The sequence below is a fragment of the Lepisma saccharinum genome, chromosome 23, assembly GCF_977018435.1.
Source record: "Lepisma saccharinum chromosome 23, izLepSacc3.1, whole genome shotgun sequence".
Classification (NCBI taxonomy): Eukaryota; Metazoa; Arthropoda; class Insecta; order Zygentoma; family Lepismatidae; genus Lepisma; species Lepisma saccharinum.
Window position 1 is genome coordinate 46789128 of NC_139251.1, and position 12888 is coordinate 46802015.

Sequence of the window (12888 nt, forward strand, 5' to 3'; positions counted from 1 at the left end):
TCCCTCAGCCAAGACTGAGCTATTGTGAACAACTATAATCCTCAAGGTACCACCGCTGAAAGGTTGGTCCCTGGGGACCCCCTGTGTAGAAAGCAGGTAGTATGGGACTACCTGAGCTTGTGTTTGGGAGAACTGGGTTCCGAGGGAAGAGTGTATGGATGAAAATGTAAGTTGCAGTGTATGACTCTGCAATCTGGCGTAACGTACTTACATAAATAAGCAGCGGAATTATGTCGCGTATTGCACATTACAATTTGGTTCACTTTATACTGTAGGTCCAGTTCCAATTAACCTATCTGTGCATAAAGTGGAGTTAAAACGAAAAACAAAAAATCTTCTATGTTTAAATGAATTCCTTATAAAATGCCCTGATTATACATTTTACAGTAAATGTAAAATAACGTACAGTTAAAAAAATAATTAATTTCTAAAGATAATAAATCAAAAACTGTACAATTAAGAGTATAAATAAAGCATAGCATGCAATTTCATTTTTTTAAACACAATGTTTAAAGCAGAACAACGATTATAATTCTGGTGTTAGGATGGTGTGTGTGTGTGTGTACACACATACATACATACAAGATATAATTACTCACTTGTTATTTCTCAACAGATTGGAGAAGAATGCCTGAGTTGTCGAAACCAGGTGGCAATATTTGATATGTCATATTTTGGTAAATTTTACCTAACCGGCAAAGATGCACAGCATGCTGCAAATTGGTTGTTCTCTGGCAACACTGAAAGGAGTCCTGGAAGCACCATATACACCTGCATGCTCAGCAAGAGAGGAGGAGTTGAAGGGGACCTTACAGTCAGTGTGCTCGAATCTGGAGATGGTGGTGCTGCAAGTCCAAATTTTCAGGTAAGAACATGGAGCTTTGATTTTTTTTTCTTTTATAAGTTACAACTATACCTTATCATTCACTGTTAACCTTAAATAAATTTCCATTGAAATTCTTGCTTAGCAATGTACTACACTTGTATTTTGAATGTCAGTATGCCTAAAATGCATATAAAATCTTTCTTTCATAATCAGGTTGGCTATTCACCAGGAGTTTCTTGAATGCCATGAATTATGCATGATTATTGGCTCCTGGAATTATGTGTGAATTCTTCTCTTTATATGTGAAAAATGGCAACTTTTATTAATCCAAATCCTGTTGAATTTATACATATTTATAAATGACGCGATGCAAATTTTTCACATTTTAGCTTTTTTTATTTTTATTGAGGAAGGAAAAGAAAGCTACATGGAAAATAAAACTGAATTCTCTCAACCCTTTTACTTTGTTAGTGTCCTTGGCAGAACAATCTATCTGGCAGACAGAAGATTATTGCAAGATATCTCGTTACAGTGTATTGTGTTTCTACAAAAAAACAAAAAAAAAAACAGTTTTATTAAAAACTACACTTTTCACCTTTCCTATAATAATAGATTAGTAATCGTAGTAATACAATAAAATAAATTTTATGCTAAAAATTATTAGCAATAATTTGATTATTAATTCAATTAATTTATATTAGGGATGGGACCGATTAATCGGTACTCTATCGGTATCGGCCAATATAGGCATATCGGTTTATCGGTAAAATTACTGATTATTTTATGATCTGATATATTGATAAATATCTTATAATTTAGTGCAAAATTCTGCCATTTTAGTTGTAATTTTTATGGAGAATTCCCATGCCTTTCTAAAAAGTAAATGTCTAAATATTTAGCTTCTCTTGCACTGCAGTCACCTCAAAACACATTCAGGAGATTAATGAACATTTCAGGTTCTTCAAGGACCATTTCTAATTTTATATCAGATTGGTAGAATATCGGTTTTCGGTATCGGTAAATTTTATATTGGTACTTTATCGGTATCGGCCAAAATTTCATATCGGCTCATCTCTAATTTATATTATATGAAACTTATAATTCCATAGAGGAATATAAGTATTTTAATGATACTTTCCCTCTAGTGTAACTAGATTACACATAAAATTTTGCCATCCGATGGGCCCAAAACTCATATTTTTAACAGTTTAGCCATAACAACTCTCACGAAAATTATGCAAAATGTGCTTTTTAAATAAGATATAAAACAGTGAAGATTAAACTGTCCAGTGACAACACCATGCTTGCATGTGCTGTTTTGCTGGTTTCCCTTTGCTCCTTGCTGTCTAGGAGATGACATATTCCTGACACAACAGACGCCAAGCAATCACTAGCTTGAGAAAGGCAACGGTTACCAAGCATGTTTTAGGACTAAGCAATTCACTGTGTGTTTCGACTAGGGTAACTATATGTCCCGTTTTGATCGGGACAGTTCTCCCATTTCAGATGTCGCCCTGTTGATGTCCCATTTTATAAAAATGTAGGAGTTAGCTTGAAAATCAAGCATGCATTCGAGACATTTAATTCTAAAAGAAATGTTGATGCAATTCTTAAAACTAGCATCATGGTAAAACAGCTGAATTGTGTTTAAACACATCGTAACAATAAAAAATGTTTCTTCATCATCGAGAACATTCTAGCAGACAGTATTGTACTGTTAGCTCGCGTTGCAGGTTGTATTGTTTTGATGTGTGTGCAGTTATTTGTAGAGGCGTGTAAGCATGGTCAAGAAGCATACATGTAGTTTCAATATGGACATGTAAAAATAATTCAAAGTCCTGAGTCTTGGCGCAAACTCAAAAGACACATCTCGTGTTGTATGTCAGATATGTGGGGTAAGTTTTTCGGTGAGTTTTATGAACAATTGGTGAAAAATAATGCTGTTTACAAGAAGACGTTTTGACGAATACTTCTGCATTTTTCAACTTCAGCATAGGACTAACATCAAAGGTTAATTGGAAGAGAGCATAAACACTATGTAAGATATACAGAGATTATAATAATTATTACCTTTTTATAATAATAATGACATTATTGTTACAATTAGGCCTAACCGATTTTTAAGGAGGGTGATGTCCCATTTTCAGGCTGGGCCTAGTTTTGACACATTAGAGCAGTGGTGTAGTCATGACAGGGTGCCACTCTGGTACCTTTATATGTAAACATGGTGCCCACTAGCATATGCAGGAGGACTGTGATTGTAAACTGGATATTACATAATTGCATTCTGGGGAAGGGGGAAGCAACATATGGTGTAAAATATTTCATCAAACGCAAAGATGGTAATAGGGGGCATTTTAAAGGGGTGGGGGCGGTTGAACTTACCACCTTAGTTTTTCCAGAGTTCTTTAATGCATTCATTTGAAGTTTTTTATTTTCTCAAAACTTTGGGAGGGTGTGCAACCCCATCAGCTCCCCTTTGTACACACCAGTGAGGGTGACAGCCTGGTACTTTTTAATGTAATGTGGGTGCACCCTGTCTCACAAATGACAGTAAATATTTAGTTTTTAATTCTGCTTTATTTTACATTAATTTGTTATATGTCTGTTGAATCAAAACGTAATGTAGCACAAAGACTCCTTTGTTGTATAATTACAAGATAATTTCATGTTTTGTGCATGTGCGAATTACTCACTATGTAAAACAATAAGTATTTAATAAAATACAAAATGCAGTTTACTTACATTATGTGATTATGTTCCGTTTACAAAACAACGTTTCGGGAGTCGACTGCTCCCTTCTTCAGGTTACTTTCAGGTCACTTCTTGTCACGTCAAATTAGTGTAGAACAAGGAATAAAGTCATAGGTATCACTTTGGTAAAAAAGGGTTGCTAAAAACTTGCCCATGTCTTGATAAAACTTTCCTGCCCCTTTCATTCTTTGTAAAAACTACCGAAAGTATTTAAAAGTCAAAACATAAACATTTTCAAACTTAAAACGGTAAAAGCACAGTCTCCTCGTTCGCCCATGTAGTATCCGGTTTTCTTTCTTGCATTCTGTAAACGGAACATACTCACATAACGTGTGTAAACTGCATTTGGTACAAGATAATTATTATTTTATTGGAAACACTTGAGATGAAACAGCTCTTCTGACAGGGTGAGGACTGTATTTTTTTTGTACGAGTAGTTTAGTGATTTTTTTCTTAAATTTCATCTTCTGGAGATTTATAATAATTAGCTGAGGCATCTATTAGTCAATGTTATACATTAACTGTGCAGCTTAAGGCTATGAGGGACAGTTTCACACCAGGTGGGCATTCCTTTCAATAACGTTGAAATGTGAACTCTACAGGAAAAAAAACAGAGGCAAAAGAGAGGATTAATTTCTTCCCATGTTGGAAGTGGAAGCTGTTTTTGAAGTTGATCATTAAGCCAGATACGATCTGTGAAAAATATGATGAATAAGTATGTACAGGGTGCCATATATTCCTTACGGAGAGGCAACTTCAACTTACGTCTAATCAAATTCCAGCCGCAAATGAAATCTTGAGCCTGTTCTCTTTCCATTCATATGTTTTTCGTCGCCATCAGAAGTTTGATATTCCATAGAGAACAAGTAAAATAATACTCCCATTAGCTTAATGTTATGTTTTCTCCTCCTCCTACAAGCATCCAGCAGACGGACTTCTCTCTCGTCAGCTCATCGCAGGGAAAGATTGGTGGGGAAGGAGCAGTACAGGGTCCTCACATCTGGCTGGACACAAACTGTTCCTCATGCCCTTAACTTATTTACTACTTTTATTTTATGTCATTGAGATGCAGTTGAAAAAGTACTATGTCCCAGTACTGTTTATTTTACAACTACACCTCTTCATGAGAGTGTGGCAGTAGGATTTAAACTCATTACTTTAACAATCTGTATGCATGTTTCATTTTTTATTACAAATAGCGGTTCAAATTTGAGTATTTTCTCTTTCAGGGCTTAGGATTCTACGTTGCTGTTGGTGGAGGTTCGGCTGAGCACTGCTGGGCACACATCAAGTCTGAGATTCAGAAGAAAGGTTTTCATGTTGAACTTTCGGATAAATCAGAAGAAATGGGACTGATATCAATACAGGGCCCCAACAGGTAGTTTTCTCATACTCTTACATATTTTTAGCTTCATGCTGCTAAGGATATTAATCTGTGGAGAGTAAAACCTAAAGATTGTATGGGTAGTAAGTTTCATAGACACAAAAAATAATTATGGATGGATGATATAGGGTCATCACATTTATTGAAAAATATCAGTACACTTCTCTCCATTCCTTGGCTTTTGCTCTCTCGTCCCCATCTGGCGTAGATCCACCATTACATCATCCATCCAACTTAGCCTCTGTTTCCTCTGGTACGGCTGCATTATTTTTCTAATCCAATCTTCTTTTTTTATCACTAAAAGGATGCAAGTTGCTATTATGGCATCCCACTTAATATACAGTACAAACCTCACTCCCATAGGAACAAACATGTTTTATCTGGCGTACCTATACATTACAACAACCTTTTAACTTTCTGTGGATGCTTTCTATTTTCTATGACTTTTCTAGATTTTTCATGTATTTTCAAAATTTCTTAACTTTTCCAGGTCAGTGGAAACCTTGATCATTCTAGTACGAGGGTCACTATTTATATTTTGAGCCTAACAATGAAAAAACAGGAATTTGGCATTGAAAACTGCTTTATTGTTTTTCGAAGTATTCTCCTTTATGGTCAATACACTTTTGCATTCGTTCGAACCATTTGTCAAAGAAGTTTTTCCAATCTTCTTGAGACACCTCCATAATATGGTTTTTGAACGCATCAACGGCATCTTCCGCTGACGAAAATCATTGTCCACGCAATTTATTCTTGACATTCGGGAACAAGAAGTCATTGGGTGCCAAATCAGGACTGTACGGCGGATGAGCCATCAATTCGATTTTTTGACTGTTCATAAAGTCGGTTGTTAGACGAGATGTGTGACAGCTGGCATTGTCTTGATGAAGAATGATCTGACGGCATTTGTTTGTTTTCCGTATTTGACCCAAGACCTCTGGCAAACAAATTGTTGTGTACCATTCAGAGTTGACCGTTCTACATTCCTCTAAAGGCACAGTTGCCACATGACCAGTTTTCCCGAAAAAAAAACAGGCAACCATTTGTTTCGATGTGCTTCGAGCGCGAACAACTTTTGTTGGATTGGGTTCATCTTGAAACACCCATACAGTCGACTGCTGTTTACGTTCCAGCTCATATGCATATATCCATGATTCGTCACCTGTTACAATCTTATATACGTCTTTTGAAGCACCTCGATTGTATTTATTGAGCATTTGTTTGCACCAATTGACGCGAGCGTCTTTTTAAGTTTTTGTCAAATTGTGTGGGATCCAATGAGAACATAACCTTTCTCACAGCTAAATGATCATGTAATATTTTAGATATGCTGGTGGAACTAATGCCTATGGTTGCCTCAATCTCACAGTATGTCACATGACGATCTTGCAGTATTAGTTTTGCACAGCATCAATGTTTTCTTGAACAACAACTGATTTTGGACGACCTTCGCGAATCTCGTCGGTGAGCGAATGGCGGCCACGATTAAATTCGTTATACCAGCGTTTCACAGTGGCAAAGGATGGGGCTTCATCGCCAAATGTGGAAGTAACTTGATCAATGCACTCTTGTCTTGATAATCCACGTCGAAAATCGTAAAAAATCATCGCACGAAAATGTTCACGAGTTAATTCCATTTTATTGTTGTCGCGCAATCTCCAAGGCAACATAAACAACACAAATGAAGCTATTGACAAAACATTTGAAGTACGTTATGGTCAATAATGCCAGACGATTCCGTGCAAACGTCAAATCGCGCCTAACTTCAATCAGTGTTGCCAAGGCTCAAAATATAAATAGTGGCCCTTGTATATATGTGTATATTAACTTACGATTTTCTTTTTCTTTTCTTAATTTACAGCCTTAAACTTCTAGAACCATTGATGGACACAGACCTCAATAATGACTCATTCCCATTCTCAACCCACAAAATGGTAAAAGTCGCTGGTTATCCCTGTCGAGCAGTTCGTTTGAGTTTCGTTGGAGAACTAGGATGGGAACTGCACATCCCCAGGCAATACTGTCTGCCCATCTACAATGCTATTTGGCTAGAAGGGCAGAAGCATGGGCTGCGGAATGCTGGGTACAGAGCATTGGATTCTCTCAGTCTTGAAAAAGGTAACAAAATGCATCTTCGTTTAATACAAGTCAATGCAATTAATAGACTTTTGTATCTTTGGGCTAATTGCTTAAACAAATAATTTATTTTATGTCACTTTTCACCACTTTGGCACTAATAATGGCGATGAGATGACATGAAGGAACAAACACACAGGAACTACTAACTAACTCTCTAGCCTTCTTAATAGGGTGACCATATGTTCCATTTTGACCAGGACAGTCCCTTTTTAGAAGTGTGTCCCGGTTGTCCTGTTGATATTATTAAAAAGCGCCACCATTTGTCCCATTTTATAAAGGTCTAGGAGTTATCTTGAAAAGCAAGTCTAAATTTGAGAGACATTTCATGCTGAAAAAGATGTATTGTTTTGTGTGTCTTCAGATATTTGTAGAGCAGTGAATAAGAATGGCCAAGAAGCATACAAGCAGTTTCAATACGGAATTACAACAAGAATTTAAATGTCTTGACACAAACTCACAAGACAAATTTCACATTGTGTGTCTGATATGTCAGATAAGGTTTTCTGGGAGATTTACAAACTGTTGGTGAAGAATAAAACTGCTCTCAAGAAGATTGGTTCTTCTGATAAATGCTTCTGGTACTCTTCAATTTCAGTGTAGGGCTAACACAAAGGTTGATCAGAAGGGACAAGAAACACTAAGTAATGTAGGTCATACCGAGATTATAATTAATACTTTTTGACAAAAGTATTTCATTTATTGTGATCCATTGTTGAAGCAGGTACCTTATATTTATAGAGACAATCTGTGGCTGTGCTGCATTCACTTAAAGATTCCGATTTCAGGCGCTTACTTCGAATAATAAATTTGTCCATTGTTGTACGAACAACAGTAAATGTCACAAAAAGCTTTGATAACAATCACACAATATCACAAACTCCGTAACACAAAATGCACCACTACCGTTTCCTCGCATAGCAACCGGTGTGAAAATAGAACAAATGACGGCGATCGTTTGCACTGTTGCCAGCTAAAGACATGACGTGTCAGATGTAAGATCGTGGTTTAAAAATAACTATGTCACAACGAAACGATTCTTTCCCGGAATATGTATCTAGAGGTGTGTTCCTGCATTAACAATTGTTCAAATATGTTTTCTCAAAATACTGTATGTAATAATAGCTAAAAATTGGGGGGGGGGGGGCTTATCGAGGGATTGGGTTTAGCGACGCCACTGCCCGGTGGAGTCACAAGATGGTTTGGATCCCACTTTAAACTGTAGGTCCAGTCCCAATTAACCTTTCTATGCATAAAGTGGACTTAACACAAGCATTCAACAACCTAATTTAGAAATGAATGGATCGGTGTTTTAAGTCCGCTTTATGCACAGTAAAGCTAATCGGGACTGGACCTACAGTTTAAAGTGGATCCTCTAATTTAGAAATAAAGGTTGCATAATCTAATCTGTCTCTTCGTAAGGCTTCCACCTATGGCATATGGATGTGCGGCCTGACGACAACCCATTTGAAGCTAAGCTGGGTTTTACATGCAGGAAGGATGGAGATTATCTTGGAAAGGAAGCAGTGGATAGCATTCGTAATCAAGGACTACATAAACGTCTCGCTCTATTATCAATTGACAGGTAAAATATTTCAAAAATAAAAATGAATGAATCAATGCTTAACCTCCAAGAGGTGGATCAGATCTGATACGAAAACAAAAGTGTAATGAATCATTGTGTAGGCATGCTCGAGCCCAGTCCTTTATGCACCATCTTGTTTTTCACACCGACTGCATGTTTAGTACTATGTACGATAATATAGTGGTCTCATACTAGTTTTAAAATACATGTTTTTACTGACAGAATATAGAATGAGATGTGATTTATTTTGTGAGGCTCCTATGTGTCATGCTATTTGAAAAATCATGGCTTGTCAGTGCATTTTTTAAACATCTATTACACACATTCTAAATTCAAAATTATTTACATCATATGAGAGGTGGTCATCTACCTAGTGTGGAAAATGTAAGTGCTTCAGGTATGGAAAGAGAATAGTTTTCAGTTCAAAATACCTCTTACATAAGTTCTCCATGCACTAATGCTCCTGGGATAAGAAATATCAATCAATCACGTTTGACAAAACCAACATACTCAAGAAATCCGGAAAACAGCCAGAACTACAAAAATACTTCCAGTATTGATGTCTATATTTATTATATGACACTTAAAATTTACTTTTTATTAACTGAATTTCTCAGTTGGACCTAAAGGCAGAAAAATTAAATTTCATAATAGAAAATTATAATTTTGTATATAACTTGTATTCGATAATGAAATCACAATATGAAAAGATATATTGAGCTTCCTCAGTTTTCCTCCTTGCGCTTTCTATTTTTCTTCAATGATCAAATTACCTTCATTTGAAATAATTTCCTTACTCTTCTGGTTTCTTCCATTTCAATTAAACCCTGGTGAACTCAGTTCTTTTGTGTTAAGTTAAATAAATGTTGGAGGGGATTTATATACAAGTTTAAGACCAAAATATCTGAAAACTCTTCCTGTTTCCTGATTAGATTAATTCTATTTTCTCCTTTAAATTAGTTGATTGATTGAGTTGGTGTTTTAAGTCCACTTTATGCACAGTAAGGCTAATCGGGACTGGACCTACAATTTAAAGAGGGATCCAAACCACTATATGCCTCCACCGGGTATCGAACCCGGAACCCCTTGATTACAAGGTGATGACTCTACCACTGCGACATCAGGGAGGCCTTGAAATTAGTTAATATAACTTTTAGAGATAATTAAAACTTGAATATTATAATTAAAAATGTTGTGAACAATAAGTAAGAAAGTGGGAGAGAATATTGGCACAAATAAGAATATGACTTGTAATCAAAACTCAAAATCTGTCAAATGTATCATATTAAGTAGGAATATTAATTGAATTTTTTTTTTATTACTGTCAGTGCAATGTTCTGAGTTTGAGATAATTTTATTAAGATGTAAATTCATACACTGCATTTAAAAAATGACAATTTCTTGCATATAAAATGTTTACAGATTAATATTTTAAAGTCATTAGACAAAGTACATTTGTACCAAGTAAAAAATTAAGTGAAAAATGCAGGCTTCACAAGGACTAAAATCTTGGTCTCTGGAATACCATGACCTTGCTGTCAGCTTATATGGTAAAGCAATGGCCCAATATGCCAGACACCCAGGTTCGAGTCCTCGTTAATTCTTAATTTTTCACTTATATTTCTCTATAATACACCTCCTGTGTGTGCAAATCATAAGGCAAAGTTCAACCGGTCATTAATACAAGGGGTCAAAGTGTCTTATTTTAATATGGTAAGGAGTAGATAGAAACAAAAACATACATTTTCAAGACTAGTTCACCAAGTTTTATTGGAAGCAGATACAGCTCAGTATAGCTCCACATGAACTCAGTTTATTGCACAGAGGATGTCCAGCCTATATTCAATCTCCCCGCACGTGTTCTGTAACATCTGAGTGGTTAAAGAAGCAAAAGCATTCCGAATACGATCCTGCAAATCTTGTAGATCATATCTTTTAATCAGAATACACCATGCCTTTGATCTACCCCAAAAGAAAGAAATTCAGAGGGGATAACATCAGTCTTCTGCAGAATGTCAATGGCAAATGAGTGTCTTTTTGGCTTGTCATGTGGTTTAATTTCGTGCAACAACTGCACCTTGTATGCGTACAAACGTAACGTTATGTGCAATACTTCATGAGCAGTGGACCTTGGAATTCGTAGCTGCCTGCTTGCCTCCCGTATTTACTACCGTGGGCTAACCATGCTTTTTCCTGTACAGACTCCATTTTTGTTTGAGCGACACTAACGCATCCACCATTAGTTGTACATGTATGAAAATTTCCCGAATCAAACTCACAAATGTACTATTGCTTTTGCAATGCTTTAACAAAACCTCGGTTTGTTGAAATGTAATAACATTTAAAAACTGTCAGTTACAATCTGGACACCCTTTATGCATAAAATGTATATGTAGTGATCTGTTGAAGATTATGGAAAATACAGGGTGGTGCAAAAGTCAGTTTACCCAAAAAGCACATTGATAATAGTATTACGATAGTGTATGTGCTTCTTGTCCTAAGTAATATTTTTTAGGTATACGGTTGGTAACATTGTCCTGTGACACTGGCAACCATATACCTAAAAAATATTACAAGTACTTAGAACAAGAGGCACATACACTATTCTAATACTATTATCAATGTGCTTTTTGGGTAAACTGACTTTTGCACCACCCTGTACATTGAAACCATTATAATAAAAAGAAAATTATAAATTTCACAGCCACATACCTCTATGGGGATTGGAAACTATCTGGAGAGATGATGTAGTAGTTGGATACTTACGAAGAGGAGATTATGGATTTGCTATCAACAAGAGCATTGGCCATGGGTAAGTGCTCTTTAAGCTTTTCTATTCTACTTACAGAAATATAGCTACACCTAGTATTTTATGTTCATAGCACAAGCATCTTTGATACTAAGTTACACAAAAAAAGTTGCCTTAAAATATCCCTTTTTGTGGAATGATTGTGTGTAACCAGACAGGTTATACCATTGTACTTTATTGTATTATTGCTTATGATCAAGAAAAGTGGACAGGGGTATTGTAAAAAAAATAGTTTCAAGAAGTGTTGCTTGACAGGGCATGGCAACAGTGAAAACGATGGTAGACAACAAGCAGGAGAGGAAAAGTATAAAGAAAAAACATAACCAACCACTTGCAAATTTTTAATTTGTGGTCTATGTACAGTGATGTCATCTTTTGGTAATAATCTAATAATTCAATAAGGATATCTGAATTGTAATTCCAGTGTTATGTTTGTGTCATCTAGACAAAGTTTCCTATGGGTGCTTAACCCATGTCATTCGCTTCCTGTTAACTTGTAGAGGCAGAAAGTGTAAAGTTTTGAAATAATTCTTGAAGCTTTCCTGGTAACGAATGACGAAGAGGTTTTCTTGGGATATCAACCAGGTGATTTCCGGATAGGCTTCCGAGTGCTAACACAACTCTCATCTTCAGGGACTGAAGTGCAGAGATGTCAGGTAAAAAAGGTAAAGTGTTCCCCTGTGCATAGCACCATGCCATGAAGGCGTATAGGGGGTGTGAGGGTAACGCCCCACACTTTCTTGATCCGGTCGTGAGTGGGGGTGATGTGATCAGCATCACGCCCCTGACCGCCTTTACCCCCCAGGGTTTCCCCCAGGTACCCATGTTATTCGACGCTGGGTGGGCGCCGGGGCCGCTTCCACCGTTAGAAAAGTTCCCGGATTTGAACCGCAGAGATGTCAGGGTAAGGTTATATGAAGGCCTTGGATGTAAAACATGGTAAGTGGTATTTTGGTCATTTCTGAGTTCATTAAGGAAAAAGGTTATTAGAAGCTATACTGTAGATAAATTGTTTTCATGTTGTGTTTACCAATTTCAAAAGGCTCCACTGAATCCAATGCACATTGTATGACCTGGCAATTTCACTCGAAAATTGAAGGATGGGACATTTTACTTTGTACCTCAAAAATGACCAAAATGTCACTTAACCATGTTTTACACCCGAGCCCTTCATATGTATTTTGTGTGGGAGAGTTCTGGTGCAAGTGGCAGGTCAATCAGGTGCCGTCTCTCCAACATGCACACTCCCAGTCAACTATCGCTAACCAGGCTGGGTCCAGATCTAGTCCTGTATCCCTTGAAAGAAGCAATAGCCATACCCGAGGAAAAGGAAAACATCTACAGGGGGTTAGCGATAGTCGACTGGGAGTGTGGACATTTAGAGACACAGCACC

At 36.7% G+C, this 12888-nt stretch overlaps 1 protein-coding gene across 2 annotated transcripts in view; it reads left to right on the top strand.

Annotated features, from left to right (window-relative positions):
* Sardh (Sarcosine dehydrogenase) overlaps positions 1-12888 on the top strand; it is a 67131-nt gene that overhangs the window by 44866 nt on the left and 9377 nt on the right. For both annotated transcript variants that reach the window (XM_083144569.1, XM_083144568.1), the window contains exons 12-16: positions 617-865; positions 4810-4958; positions 6826-7082; positions 8523-8685; positions 11390-11497. In XM_083144569.1, the coding sequence (XP_083000695.1) occupies positions 617-865; positions 4810-4958; positions 6826-7082; positions 8523-8685; positions 11390-11497 (926 nt within the window). The remainder of the gene's footprint in view (positions 1-616; positions 866-4809; positions 4959-6825; positions 7083-8522; positions 8686-11389; positions 11498-12888) is intronic.